The sequence below is a fragment of the Colossoma macropomum genome, unplaced genomic scaffold, assembly GCF_904425465.1.
Source record: "Colossoma macropomum unplaced genomic scaffold, Colossoma_macropomum, whole genome shotgun sequence".
In the NCBI taxonomy this organism is placed as follows: Eukaryota; Metazoa; Chordata; class Actinopteri; order Characiformes; family Serrasalmidae; genus Colossoma; species Colossoma macropomum.
In genome coordinates, this window is record NW_023494808.1 from 18,939,493 (window position 1) to 18,965,815 (window position 26,323).

Below are 26,323 nucleotides of genomic sequence, written 5' to 3' on the forward strand. Positions count from 1 at the left end.
TTCACGAAAAAAACTGTTTTGCTCTACGAGGTCGGACTCATTCTCTCCATGTCCCTCACAGCCACTGCTTTCAGGTTACACAATAGCAATGCCTGACTCGTGAACGAATCATTCTTCTGAACCGGTTGTTCAGTCGAACCGATTCACGTGTTCAACTGAATCAAACTCTTTTATGGCAGCATTAGCGCAGTTTAAATAAGGTTTTACAACAGAACAATCAAAAGGAACAACTTATATTAACAGCCTCTTTGAATTTGCCTCAGTTTTCTCTATATAGACTGCAACTGCCTCCCTCATTCTGTCCTCCCTGCTGAGAAAATTAAAATCATTAGGATTAAAACCTGATGTTTTTGCTTTTTAATAGGAATTGGCTTCATGGCTACCACTAGTTTCCTGTGGGACACCTTTAGATCCCATGAGGATCTAACGCATCTGGAATTAGAATCCTTTACACTAATACAAACCCACCAGGAAAACACAAAATACCATTAGTGAGTATTGGATTCCATCAGGAACCAGCAGAAAGTTTTAATGGTTTCTATCAGCAGGGTTGTTTATGCTTGAGTTTGATTAGAAATAGTGACAACAGACTCACTCGTTGAAGGCAGTCTCATACCTGGAGATGAGGGCTGCATCCCAATAAGTAAACAAAACTATGGGCTTTCCTTGACGGTTTGATGGATGATCTGTAGCCCTTTGCCTTACCAAGTCCGAATCTCAAATGACTCCCTACTCCCTATGTAGTGCACTGAGTAGGTTATGAAATGGTGACCTCAGCATCCAAATAGCGTATTGTAGCATCTGGGAGTCCACACTATGGCTAGTAGTGACCTTGCCTACTATCCCCAGGTGTAAATAAAGGGCACTTCCCGTAGCAGAAATCATGGTCTGTTTCTTTGCCAAGATCCTACAATACAAAATGTCCAAGCAATATATTTCGTGCATTATTTGATTGTTCAAGGCATACTTTGTGACTTATAGTGCACTATGTGGTGAGTAGGGAGCCATTTGTGGTTCAGCCTAAATATATCGGCGTTGGCGAGCATGTGGTCGGCTTTCAGGCACAGTGAAGGAAAGCAGAGAGGAAAAGCCAGTTTCATTCCACTATCCGGACGCAGCCGAGGAGAAAGTTTAAATTGTTTGGGAACCAGTGAGACACTGGATCGGACGTTCGATTCATCGAATCGCATAGTTCTGAAGAATCGGTTCGCTGTGCTGAATCGAACTTCTCATCACTATTATACAACCGCTTGTGTCATTATATAAGCGGGCCACATAGCGCACCAATGGGAGTGCCCCGTTCGCGTCACGTGCGTCCTACGTTGCCCAACAGTGGGCGGGCGGTAGCGCTCCGTGTTGTTGTGCTCGAAAAGGAGGACGGTCGTGTTTGAGTTCCGTCCATTCAAATTTACAAAAATATTCGAGTCTTGATTTCTCCGTATGAGTCTGCTGTTCGTTGCCGGTACCCGCGCCGTTTAAAATGGGAAACCGGAGGCATCGAAAACGGCCGGAGAGGAGAAACGAACGACAACGAAAACAAAACTCGGTGCAGGTCCTGAGAGGAGGAAGGGGGTTCGCCGGATTAGGCGAAGTGCAGTTTGCCGGAGAGCTCGGCTCTTACATAAAACACTGAGAGGACAGTCTCCAAACTCACCCCGGAGCACTTCTCACACAGCGAGAGAGCCTGACTTCGCACGGGAACCGACCTGAAGTCTCCAAGCGACGTCTAACCGTTTAAAACATTCAGAATTTAACGTTAAGTCTGTCGCTTATCGTGTGATCTGTCCGCGAGTGTTCATAACAAACGGTAACCGCTAGCTTAGCTGAGTGAGTGAGTGAGTGAGAGGGAGACCTTTCGTCTTTTGATTCATAACGCGAACCGAGCGGTTCACAGCCACCTTTCAGCTGTTTGGTTGGCTTTTTCATTCCGATTTTACTTTTTAAACAGCTTTTATTTTTTCGTTTGTTGTGTCTTTAAGTCGCCTAAATGTGGAACGCTCGAGCGGTCGGGGCCTACGACACCCCTGACACGTTCAGCCCGTTGGTGGACTGTCAGAGTTTTGCCTACACGTAGTGTCTCATGGCTTCAGCCGTGGTTTGCTGTTTGGCTAGTTTAGATGTTAGATTTCTCTCTAAGGTCCGTTCAAATTCGGCTCAGATGGGTCTCGGTAAGTCAACAGCAGCCGCGAGGTTAGGGTAGCGCTGGGCTTTAGGGAACCTGCCTGGCTTCTGTAGCTGCCAAACCAAAGACCTAGAAACTTTTAGACTTTCCTTTTTTCAATTTGTTAGGACTCAAATCTAATTTAGGTACGAAAATGGACGCCGGCCTCCAGCAGAGCCATACCGAGCATTTCGTTCAGCAGCACGAGCTGTCCACTCCGGGCATTTGCCCTGAAATGCTGGAAGTGGCCGATGAGGCTTGCCGGGCGGGCGATTTTGACCTGGCCGTGGAGATCTACTCGTCGCAGCTGGCTGAGCTCCGGCAGCCTGACCGAGGCTTGTGCCTTCGGAAGGCGGACGCTCTGACCAGAGGTTGCCGCATCTCCGAGGCGCTCGACTCGTACCGAGCCGCGGCGCAAGTTCGCCGGCTACGGCCTGACGAGCTCCGCCTGCTGGTGGAGAGCATCGCCCGGGCCGTCCGACTCAAGGAGCTCGGCGAAGCCTGGAAGCCGAGCGGCAGCGCCGATGACTCGGACGAAGAGGAGCAGCAACAGCCGCTTGACCTCTTCTCCTGCCGGCTGTGTAGGTGCTTACTAACCGACCCCACGACCTTGGAGTGCGGCCACACGTTCTGCAAGCGCTGCTTGGAAGACCCCGCGGTGAAGGACTGCAAGAGCTGCCGCTCTAAAACGACTAAAGTGAACGCCAGCAGCCTCAGGGCTAATGTGGTTCTTAGCAGCTTGTTGGAAAAGTGGTTCGGATCCGAGAGCAAGTCGAGGCGGTGCTGGCTAGAAGGGGAAAGCCTTTGGAAAAAACAGGAGCTCTCCAGCGCCCTGGAGAAGTACAACAAGGCGGTGGAACTGGGTAAGGGCTGCTCAATTATGTGGTTATGTATGCTTTATACAGGTGTTATATAGTTTCTGTGTGTTTTTATCCAGCGGTGGCGATTGGTTTTATAATTGGAGCAACTGACCTACTTTTTAATTGGTGGCAGTTGTGCAACAACTGCAGGGGGCGACATTGCGCCCTCTCAGTTGGCTAAACCATATCACTTCACTTCTCCTTTTTTGCACCAAAATACAAATTTGAAGCGAATATAAAATGAAAGTTTTTCAACTCGGACCACACGTGGAAATGAAGTTGTCCACTCCACACACTCAGATCTGCTTAATACTATAAAGTTCTTGAAATAAAACGAAGAATTGTTATTAATTGTAGGTCAGTCCGTCTGTTTCAGGACCACTGATCTGTATATTAAGTATATGAGGGAGCTAGTGTGCAGTTCTGTGTGTGGAGATTTGTGTTCCTGGCTTACTTTTAATTATGCAGTGTCAGAAGAGTGGCATGCAGTTTGTCATGTGCTTGTAAACTGATGACTGAGGTTAGTAAAGAATGACATACCTTCACATAGGTGATGTTCATTAATTATGAGTGGAAAAGGGGTCAGTGTCAGGGTGGAGTGGGTGAGGACTTTTGGTTGGTGCCCATATCCAGTGGCCTGTGTCTGACCTAATTTTGCCTACAAGGCCCTGGATTCTGACCCGTTTATGTAAGGGACTTGGAGGGGGCGGTGTTGATGCAGAGAGAAACAGACTTAACACAGACAGATATTCCTTATCAGGTCACTTATGGAAGAAGAGAGTCGGCGGGGGGGAGTTTGGATACAGCAGGCAGTGTCATGGCTGGGTTGTTTCATGTGGCCCAACCAGAGCTGTAGAGATTGCAGCGTTCCAGCATTATGAATCAAAATGTTGGCTGATTTTCTCTTCTGGTCTCTCACTTCCTACACTGCTGCTGCCAGTGTGGGTGTTCGTTTTGGCGGTTTGTCTCATCTCACAACATGCTGCGAAGGCAGCCAGGGAGTAAACACATATGCTCAGCTGACACTCCTCACTGGCCCACATTCTGGCCCTGTTTCTGTCTTGCTCTGAGAAATGGCAGTGAAGCTTCTCCCACTGAAACATGCATTGGCAGAGCAACTAACCTTTGGAAGTTATGTATTTCTCCGTAATGAGGACAGTGGAGTTTGTCTGGAGTCACACTTGTTGCTTTGTTATTCATTGGCAACATTTAGATGTAAAACAGGTTGACAATTACAGGTCTGTTGACAATCTTCTCAGCTTTTTTCATTAAAGATCCCATCTGTGTGACCCATTTTTGAATTATTTTCTAGGGATGCACTGATATAGGAATTGTGGGCCGATGTGTGATATGTTTCATCTACTTATCTGTCGATGCTGAATTTATAAAATATAGAAACTTGGACTAGATTCACCTGTATTTGCTCAGATTTTATAGATTTAGTGTTACAAGTCCAGTAAAATTAATGAAATGTCGTCGTCGTCATCAAATATTAGTTTGGAATGTCTGTAATCTGAACATTGGTCAAATGCTGAATATATTTTTTTGAGAAAATGTCTTCCCAGTATGATTCCGATTCATCATGCATTCTCATTACTTTCCAGCCGTCAGACTCAAGATCTCTGTGCGTAATGGGCACAGTAACATAGGCCGACTGTAAAGGCCGTTACATATGGAATGCGATGCGAATAAAAGTATGAAAATGTGAAATAATTGGACACTTTTACCTACATCAAAACTATATATACTAATTATCTATACACTAAACGCAATGTAAATTTCTCTTTTTTTTTGGTGGGGGGATGTATTTCGGCATGTCATTTGCTACACAAAAAACTGGCAGAATATCTGTCAGAAGGTCCTTTGCTTTTCACAAAAGGGGCAAACTAACACCGTGCAGGCTGCTTTCCATTTTGGAAACATGAAAGGAGAGTTTCTCCACCTCATTGAGGAACTAAAACTTCATGAACTTTCATTTACATCTCAGATCTCCAGAACTGAGTTTGAGCTGAACAAACAGGTGGAATATCTTTAAGTGCAAAAATATTAAAGTGCTCTTCAAAGAACAAGCAAACAGTGACGCTGAAGAAGAGCTTCATTACTTCATTCAGAAGCTGCAACTTTTAGTGCTTTCACATATAACTCAGATCTTCCTAGCCCAGTTTGAGTCCAATGTGAGCTGCATTTGGAGGTTCTGATCCTTTTGATGTTTGAGAATAAGTTCTAGTTGCTGGTACACAGCCCAGTTTGTCATCTTTGTTGTCATCATGCCAACTCCCGAGACGGCCGTGATTGGTCAGTGATCAAACAGAGGGTGAATAAAATAATGTTGCATTTTTGGTGTACAGGTTATCATCATACACATACTGGAATTAATTTATTGTTGTCCAAATTAATCACACTAATAAATCATGCTCTGTGTGTAAAGGCTTTAAAAGTGCCCAAGATCTGTTTGCCACTGTACATGTCGTACAATAATGCATTTTAAATGTATCTCATATTGCCATCATTTGATAATCAGATTTTTTGTATCTAAATAGTTACAGTACAAGATTACAGGTGGCTGAATTGTTGTATCAGAGTTGCACTAACATGCCACTTAGATTCTCACCTTGTAATCACCGTTTTGGCACTTTCTGGATTCTGCACTAAAAGTGCTCATCAGGCCAGACTAATGTACTAAACTGTGTCATGCGTTGTCGTTTCACATGGGAACGCTTTGCAGTGACAGGTTTCTCCATTAGTCATGTAGTGTCACGTTTCAGCAGGGATTATACAAGTGAACACCTGATGACCCTGTGTGGACTGTGAAGAGGATTTACATTAGGTCTTGTATCAGGCAGCTACAGTACATTGCAGCAGACATTGAGAGCCGGTCTCATTTTTGATGGCCTGGATTCCCTGTGTACAATGGCAGCTATAAATAGTCCTCAGCTTATGCATGATAGGTCTTAGACATTAAGATCTGATTTGGTGTCTGTTGTGTTAAGAAGAATTTAGAGCACAGTTTTTTTAGAGGTTTGAAATGCTTTGGTAGAAAAGACAGAATTGATGACATTTAAAATAAACTGTTTACTTTTTCCTCTGCTACTTAAAAACCTCTTTTTAAGGTCATTGATATTGTACAGTCTTGGCTTTGTTTTCCATCTTTGTAACTGGAGAAGCCTCTAATCCATTCATTCCGCTCCAGAAGAGGCCCTGCTAGGAACTGAAATATCAGCCAGGTTTCGCTGGCCAGTTTTTTACAGCATGTTGACTGGGGTGTATTAAACCATTTTAGTTTAAAAAAGTGCCAAAATCTGTTAGCAAACTTTGAGAAACATGTGGGGTGGCTGTAGTGTTAATTTAGTTATTTCTGATTTTGAAGAGACCAAAAATATATATAACCAGGTACACGTTTTTATTATCTGTCCCACTTTCTGTTTTACATAACAAGCCTAGTTTAACCAGACAAGTGTGCCAACACTCTGCTATCCCTGCTTTCTAGCAGACTGCTCTGTTAATCACTGCTAGATGTAAATATGTGTCCACAAGCAAAGCTGGCTAGCTAACATTAATCATCTTTAAGTATTTAGTAGGAGTTACATCTTTTCTGAGAAAACTGTGGACGTTGTCCGTAGTGAAAGAGCACTGATCAGGTGCCTGTTTTATTAAGAAGATATTTAACAAGGCTCCCAAATGGTGTCGTGCTAGGAAGATCACATTCAAGTCATGACGATGCCCTAACAAATCCAAGAAAGCAGTAATAGTCTTTTTTAAAGTCGTTTTTAAATATGGCATTAGGCCTGTCATAATTAATACATAATCTCCTCATCAGAACTATTAAAACATTATTTATTTTCCACAGTTGTTAGCTTTTACAGTCTTATGTTTACATCCCGACAAACAGCATGTCAATTGGGTGCTTCTTCATCCATTGCATTGATGCGAATGCATGCAAATAAAGGAAAGCAGAAAAATAATATATCGAGAAAAACAAAGTTTTGACTTGGTGCTGTAACACCTTTTGAAGGACACCAGTGTTGTGCATATATATATATTCTGAAGTCTGCACATTCGCTGAGTTACTAGTACTAATACACTGTATCTTTTCCAACTACTAGTCCATTGTATCTGTTCTGACTTATCAGACCTAAGAAAAAAAGAAATCCCATGATGGTTTCAAGTTTTGTGGTGTTATAGTTTTGCCACATTGCCTAAGCCTAGTTTGTAGGCACAGCAAACAGTATTGTTGATATTGTTAATTTTCCCCTCGTTTTTCAACAATAGGGAGTCAGTGGATCAGTTAAGGACACTGACTGTTCTTAGACAGTTTGTTGATTGTTATAGCAATAATATTAATATAATATCGCTAATAAAGAAAGGCTAGAGGCACCAGTTACTGTCATGCAAATAAATTATGTTGAGTGTCTGTTGTCCATCATTGTTAGCCAGTTTGCTTACCTGTTGTGAAGGAAACTGAAGGTGTTCTGGATTTAATGTATTATGTGATCTTGGTTTTATAACCTTTTTTTCTTTCTTCTGTACCACAGCACCCTCTATGTGTAAGCTGCTAGCACAGAGAGCTGGGCTGCATATGGACATGAAGAACTTCAGCCAAGCGGTCCAGGACGGGGACAGCATGTGCCGGCTCCGGCCAATCTCGGCAAAGGTATGGAAATCTATAGTAGTGTTTCCGCTCCAAAATTTATGCTGACTTTACGCTCCTGTTGAGCTTTGAGTTCGAGAGTGTAAAATAAGAGCGCATGATGTCATGCGCTGTGCTCAGTATTAAGTTGTTATGCACACTGATTCCAGAGAGCTGTTCAGTTGGCAATAGCAAGCTTGAATGATGTTTTTCAGAGGGTTGTTTCTTTCGCTGTTGTGCTTACTCATTTTTTCCCAGTCTCAGAAGCCATGTTATTTGAAAGACTGGTGCCTGCTCATTCGCTTTAGAACTAAGCAGTGTGAAAATTTACAGGAACACAATTTCTGCACATAATATATGACATTAAGTGAACAAAATGTTTAATGTATGCTGACACTAAACACTTGAATGTTATAAAAAACAAAGTGCATTTTGTGTGTATTATGAATAAGCATTGGGTGTCTTAAAAAAAACTTTTTATTAAACTTTTATAAAATATTTGTAAATATTTTAAAGAAAATAAAAAGAAATTAAATAAAAGCGATTAAATGTGGTCCAAGTTTCAAGCAATCCAGTAAGGCTGCGAGTGGGACTTTGAGCCAAACTGTAAAATAGGTTTCGGTTGTGATTTTGCTAGAAATATGTATGCATCACATAAAAAGGCCTTTTTTTGGCAAGGTAACAAGGTAAAGGCAGATTCCAGTAATCTGAAAAATGCCAAATATCTGACCAAGCCCCCCACCCCACAAAAAAATCATTCAATACTTTTGGTGTTTAAAAGAACAGGCCTTACGTCTTTGTCTTTGCATTAGGCTAACTTGGCTAATTTTGGGTTAGCATACTGCATGCTGTGTATCACTGAATATAAAATATCAAAAGTAAAGATTACACCAATGCAAGCTTGTTTATACCTGAAGTGCTGAGGCATGGTAGTGAAGCAGAGCACTTGTTTTTACACTAATGATGAATACTCTGTACTCGGATTTTCCCCTTCTGTCATTGTTCTTTTGAAGTGGAAAGCATAGACCAGGTGTTAAACCGCAAGTGGCACAGGTGCTGTGGTGACCATTTCTGCTTAAGCTATGCTTTCTTCAGAAATATGTGTGCTTACAGTGGTCATGTGTCCATCTCTACAGTTAGCATGCTACCATCACAGTGTTGCAGTGATCTTTGCTCCCCAAATTGTATGAAATCCTTTACTTTTAGGAGTTTTGGAGCAATACGACAATCTGCTCTAAATTGTACATACTGTAAGTCTTCCACTAATGTTTTCTTGTATTGTTTTGAGAACATTTCACCATCAACTCAATGCCAATCGGAAATCATAACGCATTTTCCTTCGGTATCGGAATTTATTTCTGAGTGAAACACGGTATCAGGGAGGGTCTCTGACCTAGCTAAGCATTTTGATTGATGATAGGTCGGAGAGGTAGGAGAGTTAGGCAAAACATATTGGTATATGTTATTTTTCCTTAGTGTTGCACAGTGACAGTGAAAAATTAAGAACGTTTTAGAGGCAGACAAAGTGGACTATGTTTTGATGGGAAACAAGACGTTTATCTTTTAAATAGTATAACAAGGTATGATGAACGGTGCTTAAAATGACCAGGGACACAAACTAACAGTTTTCCAGATTCATGCTAAATAGTTAGGCAGTATCAACTTTTTTTTCTTTGTCCAAATGCAGTGTTTGTGCCCTTTAACAAAGTAGAATCTTTATATGGAAATTGTTTGATGTATTATTTGTTTGTTTACAGGCCCGCTACATTAAGGCCAAGGCCTTTTGCAGTGCTGGTCGCAAGGAAGAGGCTTTGCAAGAGTACTTCTTTTGTGTAGCACTAAAACCAGACTGGATGTCCGTCAAAATGGAGGCACAGAAGGTAAACATATAGAGGATTCTTTGGAACGCACCGCCTGCTTAATCTTCCTGGGCTGCCAGTGCTTGAGTTCTAACTGCGTACTTTGTACTGAAAGCAATAGTTGGCCAAAATTCAGCCATGTTTGGTGTCAGAAGTTTGCTACTTTAGTTTTTATGTTTTAAGGATAGTGTAGCTTACCAGGTTAGCGTTGTCACATGCTTGCCTCAAACCAGGTCAGGCTGTTTAGTAATCTTGAACTAGGCTAGCTTATGTGATATCTGACAGTGTACGACATACTTTCGTCCAGTTTATACTTTTTATACTGTGGCTGCATTAGCGTTGTAGCTCCAGCACAAAACTAAAGAAGCAAGCACAGAACACCAAACGTGTCTTGTCTGATTCATTGTGTTTGGGATAAAGGGCCGAACCATCCCTTTAATGCTGACCTTTGAGTGATATGATATGATGTGATGTGTTCTTGAAAATGTTTACTCCTTGATATTTCTGAGAATAACTGTTCTGCCATGTTGTTCTGTCTACTCTGCAGGTCTTGTGTGAGATGTTTTCTTCTGTTTTTGAGGATGACGGTCTGGACACACCTTTACATCCACTTCAGGCCACAGGCCCCGCCCCTCGCATCAAACCTCTATCTCTCCTTAGCTCACTTCACTCTTCTCTGCCAAGAGATGGAGCAAGAGCTGGCTGCTCAAAGGTGAGTGCACAGACTGACTCACTTCCAAACAGAATGCCACAAGCGTCAGAACTAACTTGGTCCAAAAAGGCCAAAATGTTCAGTGTTCTTGAAAGTCTCTAAAAGCACAAGTACAATGCCAAAAAATCCCTGAATAATGCCATAAATCTAAATAACATGTTACATGTGTATATTCAAAACATTTTGTAGCTCAACATATTCTGATTCTGTTAATTACATGAACCCGACGTCCAGAAGATAGCCACTTCTTTGATTCTGCTAGCAGAGCAGTTAAGCTGCATGCACATCCGTTTTGGCAACAGCAGAAACATTTAATCAATTTCATCATGTAGAACCTGAGCTTTGTGTGCTACCATGTATTTGCCACTATATAAAATACGAAGGAGGCTTCCTTTCTTGTTGGACGCGCCTTTTTGTGAGAGCGCGAGGCTAGTCAGATCACAATTCAGATCAGTAAGAGCTTATAATTATTGTTATTTTTTGTCAGAATAATGTTAAAATCTGACCGTGACTTACTTTTCTATTCTTGTGTTTCTCTTGTAAATGAAAATCTTAATTTTCAGCTTTGTTACATCGCATTCTTCACGTCAGAATAAACACAACAGCACTGAGAAATTAATGGGTTAACAGAGAGAATAGATCAAATGGCAGAAATAGCCTCCTTTTTGCATTAGCCCTAAAGGCTTAAAATGTTCTTTTGTGTATTTCGTGATTAGTCTAATTAGGCTGTGCAATATTCCTCTCACAGGACCTTGCATTCAGTAGCAGTAAAGCATGTGACAGTGGGAGCTCCTCATCCTTAAACCAGCCTGAGCACAGCTTGGATGACTCCAAGAGTCTGGCAGCTGTCCTCTCCTCACTGCCTGTACCTGCGGGTCTTAAAAGGAAGAGTCCTGGTGATGCCAATGCCTTTGGGCCCCCTAATAAAGTTCTCAAACAAGGTATGAGTGACCTGGTAAATACAGACAGAAACAACTCTGTGTGGGATGATAGAATTTCGGATGTATTCCTTCTGTAGACAAACTGTTAGTTTGTTTGTAGTTACTTAGATTGTCTATCTCTGTTACCTGCTTACCTTGTGCGTGTCTCTGTGTTCCTCCTTGATTTCCGTGCTCAGATCCAGCCTGTTCGTCTCAGACTTCTCCTGCCTTAAATGGCTCAAGGGAGGTACCAACGCAGCTGTTGGACAGTTCAGACATGGAGTGTTCTTTGTGCATGAGGTAACTATGTGCTTGGACACATTGTGCTTGCCATTTTTAAAAATGCATTAAGTTCATTGAGTTAGGAAACAAAATTTAAAACCGAGTGGCATTTATTTTGAACACAGTTTCCAGACTGTAATTTTCTTTTTGGCAAAGTGCTGATGCTTCAGATCGTTATCGTTTGAGCAGTTTCTTTGCAGACTTCTGCATCCAAAATGTCTTTGTGCACTTCTGAGTTCATGATCCCATCAATGAATACAAGCTCACGGACGGCATTGCAAAAACACAGCCCCAGATTCCATGACCGTGTTTTTCGCAGTACACTTAGTGCAGTCTGGTTCGAATTCTTCTCCAGGCTTTCTCCACGCTAGTGAAGAGTTTACCATCAGTTTGCTGTTGTGCTAAAAGTGGTTTTCTCTAAAACGTTAGTCCTGTCAAACATTTTTATGAAGTAGATGATGATTTAGTAATGTCTTTAAATTTTGATTTAGTTTTGTTTTTTTTGAAGAAGTAATGTTTTGGAAGGTTTATAGGTTTAATGCATTCTGCATTAAGTTATTACTGTCTTTTTCTAGGTTGTTTTATGAGCCTGTCACCACCCCCTGTGGGCACACCTTCTGTCTCAAGTGTCTGGAGCGCTGCCTGGACCACAACTCCAACTGCCCACTGTGCAAGGAGAACCTTTCTGAAGTACTTGTGCATCTATTTAATTGTCAAACTTGTGCTCCCTTTTAGATTCTCTCTCTCACTCTTTTACTCTTGCTTTCTCTTTCTTGTACTCTATCGCTCTCACAGCCATTAATGCTTTCTAAGACTTTTGATTTTGTGGCATTCTTTCACATTGTGTGTTTTTAGGTTGCAGTATTGCAGTAAAAATAACTGACCAGTTATAAATGACTTTTCCGAGTATGCTGCTATAAAAATGGTCACAGGCCACAGTTAATTGATCTTTCTGAAAAATCTTTGTTAGTAAAATGATTCTCTTTGGTTGTAATTACAGTATCTGGCCACTAGAGGGTACAATAAGACTTTTCTGATGGAAGAGGTGCTACAGCGCTATTTGAGTGAGGAGCTGGAGGAGCGCCGGAAAATACACGAAGAAGAAATGAAGGAACTTTCAAAGTGAGTCTGTTCTTTCTGATCCCTGTACCTTTCTTTTTGCCCTGTGAGCCCCTGTCTCTGTTTTGAAATTAAGCTCTAAAATAAAGTGTAAAGTGTATAAAAACCCATGTCTTTACTGTGATGGTGATGGTTTTGCCAGTGCATAACGATAAAATTCATTTAATTGTCAAATTTTTCCATTGCAGCTTGAATGTGGAAGTGCCTATCTTTGTCTGCACAATGGCATTTCCCACAATCCCCTGCCCACTACACGTCTTTGAGCCTCGCTATAGACTGATGATTCGCAGGGCTATGGAAACGGGAACTAAGCAGTTTGGCATGTGTATTTCTGATGAACTGAAAGGGTAAGCAGGTTCGACATAACATTTGAATTAGAGTGCAGATAACAAACCACGAATGGAATTAATCATAGTTTTAGGTAAGACATGCAAGTAATCAGAAGTACAGATAGTCACTAAAACACTTACACAGAAAATTTGTTACTGGCTCAGTCATTGTAAATGAAAACAAATATAACACAATGGTCAAGATACAATTTTACTAGACTGTATTGTCCTGCAATATAATTAGTATCGAAAAAAACCCTGAAAATTCAGTTTGTAGTCATGGATCCATGATGGTTCAAAAAAAGAAACATTTTATGTTGACTTGCACTGAATTATAAAAATAAATAGCTAGCCATGTCAGTTATGCTTGTCATGCTTTTTGTCAGGCCGGTTACTGAGATTACTGAATATATTTGCAAATCATCATCATAAGAACAATATTTGTCATATTCCACATGTTTAAAATTAGGTTTGGTAAAATGTCTACATATTGTAACAACCTGGCAGCCAACGGCCTCTGGCAGAACTGCCTTAACGCACGGGTTGGAAAACACTGTTAAAACAATGTAATGACCTCAGCATTCTATGCATGTCCATTTCCACTGCCATTCAACAAATTTCCAATAATATAAAACCAGTGTGGTTGCAAATAAATTTATAAAATGATTCTTTATGCTACTTCAGAGGATTCAAATTGATCAGCTATGAGGACACTCAAAAAAATAAGAAGCTTTATTTAGGATCATGATATTAAAAAGTACCTCTATCTCAAAGTAAAACAGTGAAAATTCTCCATAAACTGTCTATATTTCTTAGTGTTATAACAACCATGACATAATCTTTCTTCTCTTACACAGCGCCTAATTAACATAATAATTATGTTTGGTTATTTTTTTATTTTATGTTTAGTTATTTAGTCATTTAATTTGGCAGCTGGGTGGAAAACTGGCTATTGAGAACGACTCTATAGTGAAATAAATGTGCAGAATGCGTCATGTTTGAAAAGTGAAATTCAAATCTTGAAGCAGATAATTTGGCAAAAATGATTGTACATATATAACTATGGTGTATGATTTATCATCTACTAACTTTTTTCCCCAGAGTAAATCATCTAAAAATATCAAAACTTTTTGGAGTCTAATCCATAAGTACTTAAATCATACAATATTATCGAAACACGGTATAAGTTATTATTGTATGTTAAGCAGCAAAAATCATTGAAGCGAGTAGTCATTTCTGTCTAATGCTCTGCTGTGTTTTGTTGTCAGGTTTGCCGACTATGGCTGCATGCTGGAGGTGAGAGATGTAAAGTTCTTCCCAGATGGCCGCTCTGTGGTGGACACCATCGGTGTGTCTCGCTTCAAAGTTCTCACTCACGGCCAGAGAGACGGCTACAACACTGCAAAGATTGAATATTTGGAGGACAAGAAGGTAAAGGAGAGAGTGGAGTGCAAGTATGAGGAAAGAGAGTGATTCTCAGTAGTCTGTGTGAATGAGTGAAGCTGAGTGATTGGGAGAAATCGCTGGTCTTCCATCCTGACCTGGTTTGTGTGCATCACATTTAGGTTGAGGGGGAGGAGCTGACAGAGCTGTTAAAGCTGCATGACTCTGTGTATGATCAGGCCACAGCCTGGTTCACCTCTCTCAAAGACAACATGAAGAGCCAGATCCTCAGCCACTTTGGCCATCTGCCTGCCAAAGACCCTGACGCACAGGTGACGATTGGGAAAACAAATGTAACTCGTGTAGGGCTGGGCGATAACACCATAACAATAATGAATGAAAATGATAAAAACAATAAAGCATGTTTGAGTTTTTTCTGTTTAAATTTGGTTTCTGTTTGAGTTGGTATTAGCAGAAAAGGCTTGAACTTGTGTGACATTAGCTATTTCGTCAGTGGTGGTGCTGTGATTGGGCCGAGCGCGCATAGACCCACCCATTTTTATCATTGGCCCACCCAATCTATAATAATATTATTATTTTATTTAATATTAAAATCTTTTGAATAAACAAACTGGTACAGAAATAAAATCACACTCAATAAAATTACACATACTACAAGTCTCAGTGTAACAAATAAATATAACTTGCCATGGGTTTGCCTCTTGAGCAACAAACACCCAGCTACAGTTTGCAGCACTGAATTTATGAACTTCTCCTGAGTTTATTAGAAGTTTGAGTATGAAGGGTCCTGCATTAGCAGTGATCTCATCATTTTGGCCATGAATATGAGGAGGGCTGTTACATGGCTGTGAGGGTTAAAAGTGCATGAATGCAGCTTGTTTTTAAGCACAAAAGTAGCGCACCAGATAGGAGTTGATAAATACAGTAGCTGTACTGTATCATTTTGAACATGACACAATCATCAACCAGCTCATTAATACAAGGGCGTAAGTGTCAAACGACCGGCACGTAAAAAGTTATGTTGGTTATTGCATTTCTTGCTTTACACAAGAGAAACAAGTTAACTTTTTTCCCCCTCTGTGTTCTGGTCGACTGGTAAATCTGTCTGCTGCTGCTGGTATGTTTTTCTATCTGTGGTGTTTGAAAGACATGTAGAAAATGTCTGTGTTTATTTTTTGTAGCTTGTACTTTGTTACGCTAGGTAAAGCTGCGCACCGTTTTCTCCATTCACTTCACAGTGAGAACCAACAAGAAACTTTGGAAAGTCAGCTAGAGCTGCTAGAAATAAAGGCTACTAGTTTGAGGAAAACACTCCACAACAAGGAGATTGTGAACAAAAATAGCCACACATTCTCAGTAATGTGGAACTCAAAAAAAAAAAGAGAAGAAAAAAAGATTCATCAGATAATTTATAAGACGAAATTCATGTTTACCTGAAATCTTCCATCAGAATGTAATGTTTTTCCACTGGCCATGCACAAGCAGGCAGAGACGAATAATATTAGCCAATAATATTGTTAAACTAAACCTCCACCTCCCACCATCGCCACCTATCATCGAGTAGATGTAACATAGAGTAACGTTGTTTGAAAAGTTTGTCGGTGTGTGGCTACCAAAACCACCAAATAGTGAGTGCAATATCCACTAAATATAGTTGTGGTTTTACATATTTTTATATTGTCATTGTCTAAAGAAAAATCTAGTATTTCCGCCCTTTTTTTTTTTTAGATAATTATTTACTCAATTTTAAGATGAACAGGCCGATAGTAATGAGCCAAAATGACTGAGAACAAAATCTTGTTACTTTAACTCTGTTAGAGACTTTAACTCAGAAAGAAGTTGGAATGTTTTTCCTTCTCTTGTTACTTTTTTGGAGACACAAGGTTTGTCAAGACAACAAAATCTTTTCCTGATTCTTTTTGTTTTCTATTTTGGTGATAATCACATTAATGATGAAAATGAAGTAAAAAATTGGACAATAGGAAATGCACATAACAGTTAGTACTAACTAAAAAAATCATGATCTTCAATTAAAGCCAAATTGCCCAGCCCTACTAGTGCCTCTTGAGTTCCTCTTTTGATAGTAGCTGAACTGAAACATATGTGGTCCCAATATTTACTACCTGCTCAGTTGTATATGAGGAAATAATGATATAATGCAGAGCCCTTTAACTTTCCTCGCTCTGTTCTTCAGGGAAACCCGAGTGGGCCAGCATGGTGTTGGTGGCTGCTGGCCGTGTTGCCGTTGGAAAGCAGAGCTCAGCTTACCATCCTGGCTATGACCTCGTTGAAAGACCGGCTCATCGCCATCCGCCGGGTCCTCATCTTCGTCACCCGCAAGCGCCCTCGATGACCACAGCCTTCCTCGTAGCCACTGCCACCACCACAGTCATCATCCTCATCATTATCGTGCTGCCCAGCAGCATGAGCAACAGGTAGCAGGCCACTGAAGCGGCTTCCGTCGACTGTGGCTGTCCCATACTCAGCCATTTGTCTTTCACAGTAGGAAAACCGACGAGTCTTTCATCATTCGCCTAGTTTTTGAACCAAGTTTCACAACAGTGCACTGCTCCAGAAGTAAAGACTCTCCGGTATGTGCTCTGCCTCTGCAAAAAGGCAAGAGCGACTGACTTTCTCCAACTCCAGTAGCTTCAGACATTTAGTCTGCTGAACCAGAAGCACTACAACAGCTAAAACAAACATTGTACAGATTTCACCTCTGCTTTTGTGCCTCTTTTTGGTGTGTACGGCTGACCAAACGCTTCTCATAGGCCTTCAGGCATCTTTACTGGCCTAACAGCTTGTTTGTGTTTTTAAAATCTGCAATTTTGTACCACCCTAAAAAAAAGGCCCCATTTTGCACATTTCAGGTCTGAAATCATGCAAAACATCATTAGAAAACAGCTTTTGTAATCCATTAGTAAAAATGGTCTTTTAGTTATCCATGTCACAGTGCAGTTTAATCAAGACTGAATTGGCATAATAGGGAACACAAATCATTGGCTTTTTGGTGAGCGTGTGGAATATAGATAGTGTGAGAAATTTTGGGAAAGATTTGCCTTCCATTTTTTATTGAAACATCTTATTAAAGCCTGGCACGATGCCATTTTGGTAAAATGGAAATTATATACTGTTTGAAAAGGAAAACAAAAAAAAATGGAATGACTTTACACTTTATTTACACTAATTTAAAATTGCACATTGTACTCACAGTTATGTTTATGCAATATTAGTGGCTGATTGAATCATATTAGTCTCATATGGGAATAATCTCGCCTGTCAAATGCAATTTAAACTTGAATTTGAATGTTTAAATTTAGGAAATAGGCTTGTTGAAATGATGTCTGCGGTCATTTTTTGTCATGTACCATCTCTGAAAGACAGTTGTTATGCATGTATTGGTGTGATGTAGGTGGCCAAAAAAAGCTAATGAGGCCCAAGTTACCATCATCTGACAGACAAAATGATGTATAAAGATATAGTGTGCATTGGAATTTTTCTAGTCACTAACTCCCTTGTGTATTGTATGATGTAGTATATTTGTATGGTGCACCTTTTTGTGGATGGTTTGCCTGTTTGTCCATGTTGGTTCATCTGTGTACAGACAAATTGGAGGCCTTTAAGTCATCTTTACGTTTTTCAGCCGTGGCAGTTTTTCTTTTTTCTGTGATGTACAAGACTCCCTTTGCGTGTGTTTTTTTTTTTATTATTTTATTTTTTTTTCCATGTACCATCTCCTGTCGGTAACTACACAGATGCTGCATTTTTTTCATGTAAATTTGTACGTTAAGATGAAATTAAACTTATTTTATATTTTAAATCAAACCAAGCCAGTGTTGCCTGTTTCTTGATGAGGCTTGTGTTCTTGTCTGTTCAGGAAGTGTTGACGTTTGATAACAGTCCTCGTTCTATTGTGTTATTCAGGTCAGCAGTCACGTTGTGATAATTACGAGGACACTGCACTCTGATGTGTTTATGGCTGCACATGGGCGATTCAGGTGGCTGACCCAATTTCTGAGCAGTAAAACGTGCTTATATGGAGATTCATATTGCATGTTTCATCACATCCTTTTCTTCTACCGGGGAAGCGATGTGACGTAGTACACTTGTTAAATTAAATGAGTCACTAACCTGACAGGAAGGGAAAGGCTGCATCGTTCATCAGAAGAATAATTTGACATCTGTGGCTGTGGTGTTAAGGCACATGCAACCTGAAAGTGAACCTAAAATCTCATTTAATCCAGTCAACCTAAAATGACCCATAAAAAGTGTACCAAACTACTTGTTTTCCACTCATCTTTCATTACAAATCAAATGACTTTTAGCCAGCTTTACAACATCTGATTTTTGGATACGTCACTGTGTATCAGCGGGTTGGGACGTCATAGTATGGGCACATACAGTTCATGCTGACTTTTTAATACTCCAGCATTGTTCAACCTAATCTCTGTCTACTGCATCTGTAGCACATGGTCGCTTTCTACAGACGATTTCAACACATTTACCTCCTTTGCACACTCATAATAGAACTCCATTACCTGCCCATTGGCTTCTATTATAAATGTGTTTTGTGGCTGCAGGTTCATCCATCCAACCAACCATCATCTAAACCGCTTATCCTTCTGGGTCACGGTGGGGTGCTGGAGCCCATCCCAGCTGTCATTGGGCAGAAGGCAGGATACACCCCGGACAGGTCGCCAGTCCATCGCAGGGCAGACAGACATACACATTCACACACACACTCACACCTAGGGGCAATTTAGCACGTCTGCAGGTTCAATTGAGTCAAATTTATCATGTGGTAATTTACTGTATATTACAAATATGGCAGATGAGATCAGATTGAAGAATGCAGGAGTATTACTTTCTCTTTGCTTTCTGTATGAACATAATTTTGACTTCAAGCATTTTCAGACCTGTAAGTAACGCATACAGTTGTATGCAAAAGTTAAGCACCCCATGCCAAATTACATGTTTTGTTGAAAAATGAACATCCTCTAACAAAAACATAAAATGACCTTTCTCTGCACATGTACTGCCCAATTTCTAATTGTGTTAAGTGTAGCATATTGGAAAAAAGTAAAACATAAAATATATATCAGTAGATATACAGTCATTGTGTATTAAATGGTGCAAAGGTGTGCTCCCTGTAGACGATGTGCTAACTTATCGTCACTTAGAAATTTGACCAGGGGAACCCAAACTTTTGAATACGACTGCAGCTGTATAGCTGTAGTGTCGGTTTGAGTCTAATTTGATGGAATACAGAACGAGCGATATTGTACAGATCACAATGCAATCCATTAGAAATGGCAAAGGAACCTTAGCATTACATTACATTAACATTACATTAAGTACTCTGCAGGTGGAAATGTACAGCATGTAAGTCAGCTCACACACAAGGTGGCGGTCTTTACAAGCTCATTGGTGTTCTCTCAACTTGACTTCAAGAGAAAAGTGTAGATAAGTTGTAATGTTTTATTATGGCATATAGTTTATTGCATGCCAGCATACAAAGCTATTCAAATAGGAAGCGGTCTACGTTTATGAATGATCTGGGATCAGCCTGATCCTTTCAAACTTTCACATCTCAAAAGAAGAAACTGATTCTTGGTATGTTTGTGTGTGTGTGTATATATATATATATATATATATACACACACACAAACATACCATACAATATATATTATTTGCTATACGTTCTGGGTGTGTTAGGCACAAGAGCAGAATAAGAATATATACCGATCAGGCATAACATTATGACCTTGTTTCTACACTCCTTGTCCATTTGGATCAGTCTCAGCACTGCAGTAACACTGACATGGTGGTGGTGTGAGTGGATCAGACACAGCAGTGCTGCTGGAGTTTTTAAACGCTGTCCACTCTATTAGACGCTCCTACCATGTCAGTCCACCTTGTAGATGTAAAGTCAGAGACGACAGCTCATCTGCTGCTGCACAGTTTGTGTTGGTCATCCTCTAGTCCTTCATCAGTGGTCACAGGACGCTGCCGACAGGACGCTGTTGGCTGGATATTTTTGGTTGGTGGACTATTCTCAGGCCAGCAGTGACACTGAGGTGTTTAAAAACTCCAGCAGCACTGCTGTGTCTGATCCACTCATACCAGCACAACACACACTAACACACCACCACATCAGTGTTATTACAGTGCTGAGAACGATCCACCACCCAAATAATACCTGCTCTGTGAGGGTCCATGGAGGTCCTGACCACTGAAGAACAGGGTGAAAGGGGACTAACAAAGTTTGCAGAGAAACAGATGAACTACAGTCTGTAATTGTAGAAACTACAAAGTGCACCTATATAGTAAGTGGAGCTGATAAAATGGGCAACGAGCGTAGAAACAAGGAGGTCATAATGTTATGCCTGATTGGCAGTATGCAATATGAGTGCATCATACGCATAGTGGACGTATGCAGTATAAAATAATATACAGTTCTATCATATAGAAAGTTAATTGAAATAGCCAGTGTATACGTGTGCATTTGTACAGTTGTGTAACCTGTGCATGTGTGCAGTGTACTTTCTGTAATGTTCTAGGGTGTTTTATAAAAAAATAGCATGTGACAAGCTGTCATGACAGCTACTGGTAATGGTAACATGACATGGTTACATTACTGAATAAAATCTCACATGAAAGCATATGACATCTGCCATAACGTGTATGGTGTGGTTATTTCAGGGTTATCATACAGCCTTACCACCATCATATAGTGTCAGAAACTACAGAGGCAAGTCCCTTTGAGATTTGGTCAGTGTTGGATATTTGTATCACTGTCAAGCCTGTAACAGCTTCTGAAGTCACTGTCAGTAAGATGCATCATCCGTATCTGACTCAGCAATGAATGAGCATTCAAAACCATGCAGTTACATGACCACTTAACACTGAGAAGCTGCAGTACGTGAGGCTTCACATGTGCTTTTGTGTAATGTGCAAACATTGTGTGAACACATTCATGGAACAAAATCATAATTTTCTCCTTATACCAAATGTACACAATTGAGAAAGGTGGTTCTTCAAGGGTTCTTTAGTAAAGGCAGTGGTTCTATTTAGGATCATGAGTGCTTAAATGGTTCTTTGCATGGTGACATGGTTATTCAGATTGTGTATGCTTCTATGTAGAATCTTTTTGAAAATGTTCTATGTAGCTCCAAAAAGGGTTCTGCTACTGTTACAATGTCAAACTTGTAACATTAGAAGAAGCCGTTTTGGTGCTATATAGAACCATATATAACATATTCTCCATCAATCTGAAGAACTGTTTCATCATGCAAAGAAATGGCTCTATACAGAACTCATGGTCGTAAATAACCATTGCCTTTACTAAAGAATCCATGAAGAACCATCTTTTTCAGCCAAAACATGCTTGGTGTCTGAAGTTTGCACTGGAGCTATGAGGCTAATGCTAACAAGTAATATATATAACAAGTAATAAGTTTATATTGCGCTAATTAGCATTAGCATGCCTCACTCATCACACAGTTACTTTAAATTGCGTAAAAGTGTTTCGTAATTTCAAACAGACGGTTTATGAAAACTTATACATTATGTTTTACAGTAAAAGAGACAACATGTTGTGTAACTAGTAGCTTGAAGCTTGAAATGTGTCCGTACTTCCGGTCTAGAAGTTATTGTCAAACATCATTCATGTACTGATGAATGGGTTTGTTTGAATTATATTTGATTTACTATTGTTTTTAGAAGGAAAGTATACGAGGTACAGCTAGAAAGAAAAAAGGCCAAAAATAAAAGTACAAAATAAGGGCTGAAGATGAGATGCTCGGAATAATCATATTCCCAGGCTTCATTTGAGCCTGCAAATTATTCACTCCATTTGAAGGAAGTCCAGCGTGCATATACAAGACATGCCCAAACATGTCCTTTTGTTGTAGCTACTATGATTAACGCTAGTGCAGCATTCGGCCCTTTGTGTGTATCTTGACAGATTGGCAATGGACCCATTTACACGTCGGCTTTATGAGACGGAAAATAAATGCTATACACATATGGGTAGACAATATGACACGCCTGTGACATTTTAGGTTTGCTGTCCATTTCAACTGACAATAGAGAGTTATTTCTCCTCAGCCTGAGAAGTGTGGACATGTATTCACATACAGCGCTGGCTCAGGCTTTTGTTTAATTAAATGGCATTTACAACGATGTTACTATCAAGTATTATTATTAGTATTATTAAGTAATGCAGAGTTACACAGAAGGTTAGTAATTTATCAGATTGTTCCTGGATTGTCAGTTATAAGGCCCCTTTATAGTGGTATATGATTAGCTTAAGCTTTACATACAGTGTTAAAGGAGCATTTACACTGACTTGAGATCCACTTACTGTTCTTCGTTTTATTATTCTACACTTTTGTTTGTACTGTTTTCATGGGTCACATTTTAGCTGCCTAGCAACACTCTAGCAACCACCTGGAATGTTACAGCAATGGTCTAGCAACACCTCAACCACCCCCAGGGTTCCATAGCACTTTAGCATCCACTTAGGATTTCATAGCTACAGCACTCCATAGAAACCACCTGGGATTCCATAGCAGTGGCCTAGCAACACGTTAGAAACCACTTGGGATCCCATAGCAACAGCCAAGCAACACCCTAGCCACCACCAGGGATAACATAGGAATGGTTTTGCAACACTTTAGCAACCACATGGGAGGTCACAGCATTGGGCTAGCAACACCTCAGCAACTGCTTGGGATTCTGTAGAAATGGATTGGCAACAGCTTAGCAACCTTTAGGACTCCATAGCAACAGTCTTGCAACATCATAGAAACCACCTGGCGTTCCATAGCCGTGGTCTAGCAACCACCTGGGATAACATGGCAACACCTCAGCAACCACCAGTGATACCATGGCAATGGCCTAACAACACCTTAGCAGTGACCTGGTTTTTCATAACAGCTTTTACAAGCCAAATTAAAATTCATGCATTAACTTTCCCCTCTAGTTCATATTTGACTGTCAGATTTGCTCAGTTTGCTTCTAAGTTCAATGTTTATTTAAGTTGTTTCTAAAACTGCATGACATTATCTAAAGAAATAAACAAAGGTACGTTGCATAGTTAAAAAGCATTAGCAGCCGTCTGAGGCCTGAACTTTGTTTTTACATGGTCAAACCCAGCATACATTACTTGTTAGATCCATTATCATTAAAGAAGGGCTTTAATAACATCGGTATATAGAGGGGCAACTTCAAAAAATGATATACGCTTTTTAGCCCAAGTTACTGAAAGATGCTGTGAACTGATCCTCCCTTTGCAATGTGTACGTCTTTTGCTCATCTGACCCACTTCTCAAAATCTGGACGCCATTAGTTTCCCAAACCAGGTGGGTGTCATGGAAAAAATGAGAATAATTATAAATGTTACTGGATAATTCCATTGATGCATTCCTGAACGATGCCTGAGCCAACTTCCCCTTTGTTTGTATACATTTCTAAAGTGCACCGCACCAGTCATTGTCTTGTGACATGGTGAGGCTTGATGACAAACTATGCATCAGCAAATGCTAACTGTCTGTCTGGGATATCAGGTGTTAGTTGTTGTAATCTGGTCTTATCTGGTTTTGTCTGAGGTTTAGGATATAAAACCTGTTGCCTGCCAATGCTCTCTCTCTTTTTTAGCAGCTTTAGGTTAGCCCACTCTGTAAATCTGTACAATCTGTTGGTATGTTTTATATAGATCAGTTTCTGATGAACTCCATGATTATCTTTCCAGTCTGATTCCACATTGTAGAATCTTTTCTTTGGGATGGAACAAAATTTGGCACAACAACCTGTATGTGTGGTGAAAAATCAAGTTCATGCAGTTTTCCACTTATCCTGGATTAAGTCAATTAGTAAAGACACATTTGGTGTCTGAAGTTGGCTTCTTTATTTATTACTGGAGCTATGAGGCTAATGTACAACTAATGAAAGTTTATAGGCAATAAATTAGCAGTGTGCAAAATGCACACTACAAATATGTTGCATAGTACTTTTTCTGTACTTTTGAAACAGTAGGATGCTTCCTGGAGAGGTTTAAACTTACTTAAGTTTAAGATTACTTGTTATCTATGTTAGCCTCATGGCTCCTGTGCAAATCTAAAGAAGCAAACTTCAGACATTAAATATGCCTGGGTAGAAAATCGCATTTGTTTTGTTGCATGACTGTCAATTCACAGGTGTTTATAAGGCACCTTATAGCTTCAGCTGCCAGTACCAAATGCCTGTGTTGAGATTGCTTTGCTAGTTGCAGATGGTTCCTCTACAAAACCGCATATGAACTATTTTAGATGTTATGCTGGAGTCAAAAGCCTGAATAAGTGAAGCTGCTGTAATGGCCTTATCAGTGAAACTCAAACATTAGCTCTTCATGAGTTCCCCCCTTCCTCGCCCTCCTGACACTCGACCTGTGTCCTGGTGTTGAACCCTGAGGGCTGTGTGAAACTGGTCACCTGATATAGCTGGTCACTGCACTCAATAAATTTACAAAGGGAGTATGTTTGTGCGTTTGGGAGGCATATTCCTTAATTCACTTCAGAGCAAATATCTCAGACTGATTCTTTGCTGTTATTAAAGTAATTTTTTTGTGAAAAATTGACATAATTCTCCCCTTATCCAAAAATATTCGATCAGCCAAGACATGTTTGGTGTCCGAAGTTTGCTTCTTTTGTTTTGCACTGGAGCTAATGTACAGTCTTAAAAAGGATCGTTCTTCAAGGGTTCTTTAATAAAGAAAATGGTTTCATATAGAACCATGAACACTAGAAGAACCCTTAGCATGTGTAAAGGGTTCTTTGCATCATAAAAGCATTCTTCAAATTGATGAAGAATGGGCAGTAGATGGTTCAATATAGAACCTTTTTGAAAAATATATATGCACCAAAAAGGGTTGTTCTATTGTAACAAGCCTGACAGAAGAACCCTTTTCAAAAAAGGTTCTATATAGAACCATCTACAGCACATTCTTAAGAATCTTTTCACCATCTTTTTTATTGTAGATAACAAGCAACAGAAGCCATTACCACAAGTTACTATTATCCAAAATGCATGCCAAGACTATTATACACTTTATATTGAATTGAGTTGTTAAAAAGATTAAAAGTTTAAGTTAAAAGTAAAACTTTAAAAATTTAAGTTAAAATTTTTACTGATTTTTCCAAATGTATGCATAAATCAGCCTCTGTGATGTAAACAGAGTAATTCAGAGTGGTTTGATGTGAAATGGTTCACTGCATTGGTTTTCTTTACAGTGGTGGTGATGGTAACCAGGGGTTGTGATATCTACAACACAAACATAGCCATTTCATTTACTGTCCAAAACAATCAATGATCCTACACGTCTTCTGAGTGTTTATATGTAATGTTGATGATGGTAAAATAGTCGTAAATCTGAAAATAATCAGTTTACTATTTCAGCAGTGCCCTGAAAGTACGTCTCCATGGTGAATGCCTTTAAAAATTCATTTTAGGCCAAAATAAGAACTTGAAACTATCATAAAAAACAACATCTCAGACATCATTCACTGTCTTCATGATCATTCCATGTAATAACTTTCGGTGAGGGAGCTTTTAGAAGCATTAAACAGTTCAGATGTCTGGTTCCTATCACCACCACTGTAAACAATTCTGACTCCGCAAGTCTGAAAGACATATTAACCATTGAATTATGTAGAAGTTTTGAAAAATTGGTGGAATTCCCCTTTAAGTAATTTCAGATAGACTTATGTGGCTTCTGAAACTTTTATTTATGAAAATGGACAAAAGTACATACAAAATTCAGACTTTAAGATGGCTTATACTGCTGCTTTTTGCTATGCAACATGTTACATTTGTATAGATAATAGTGCCATATAGTGTCAACTAAGCTAAACAAACTAAAAAAGCAGACACAACTCATGTCTTGACTGAATGACAACATTTGAGAAAAGGGACAAATTGTGTAAATGTGATTGCTTGCCAAACTATTCTTTTAAAAGACTTAACTTTCTCAATACATCATTCTTACCAGGATGATGAACTGTGCTCAGCCC

At 39.9% G+C, this 26,323-nt stretch overlaps 1 protein-coding gene across 1 annotated transcript; it reads left to right on the forward strand.

The window, feature by feature from the left end:
• Positions 1-1,329: 1,329 nt before the first annotated feature.
• Positions 1,330-18,098, forward strand: lonrf2 (LON peptidase N-terminal domain and ring finger 2). Its single transcript, XM_036557168.1, has 12 exons — positions 1,330-3,024; positions 7,554-7,672; positions 9,406-9,528; positions 10,055-10,219; positions 10,968-11,160; positions 11,337-11,439; positions 11,997-12,111; positions 12,422-12,543; positions 12,729-12,887; positions 14,138-14,300; positions 14,435-14,584; positions 16,468-18,098. Exons 1-12 carry the CDS (start codon positions 2,316-2,318, stop codon positions 16,624-16,626), a joined length of 2,280 nt encoding a protein of 759 aa, XP_036413061.1. The 5' UTR covers positions 1,330-2,315; the 3' UTR covers positions 16,627-18,098.
• The last annotated feature ends 8,225 nt before the right edge of the window (positions 18,099-26,323 follow it).

What these genes read in the sequence shown, in the direction of transcription:
- lonrf2 (XM_036557168.1), top strand. Translation starts at nt 2,316, where the DNA reads ATGGACGCCGGCCTCCAGCAGAGCCATACCGAGCATTTCGTTCAGCAG. An exon ending in GAAATGAAGGAACTTTCAAA is followed by an intron (nt 12,544 to 12,728) that starts GTGAGTCTGTTC and finishes TTTCCATTGCAG; the next exon opens with CTTGAATGTGGAAGTGCCTA. An exon ending in AATATTTGGAGGACAAGAAG is followed by an intron (nt 14,301 to 14,434) that starts GTAAAGGAGAGA and finishes CATCACATTTAG; the next exon opens with GTTGAGGGGGAGGAGCTGAC.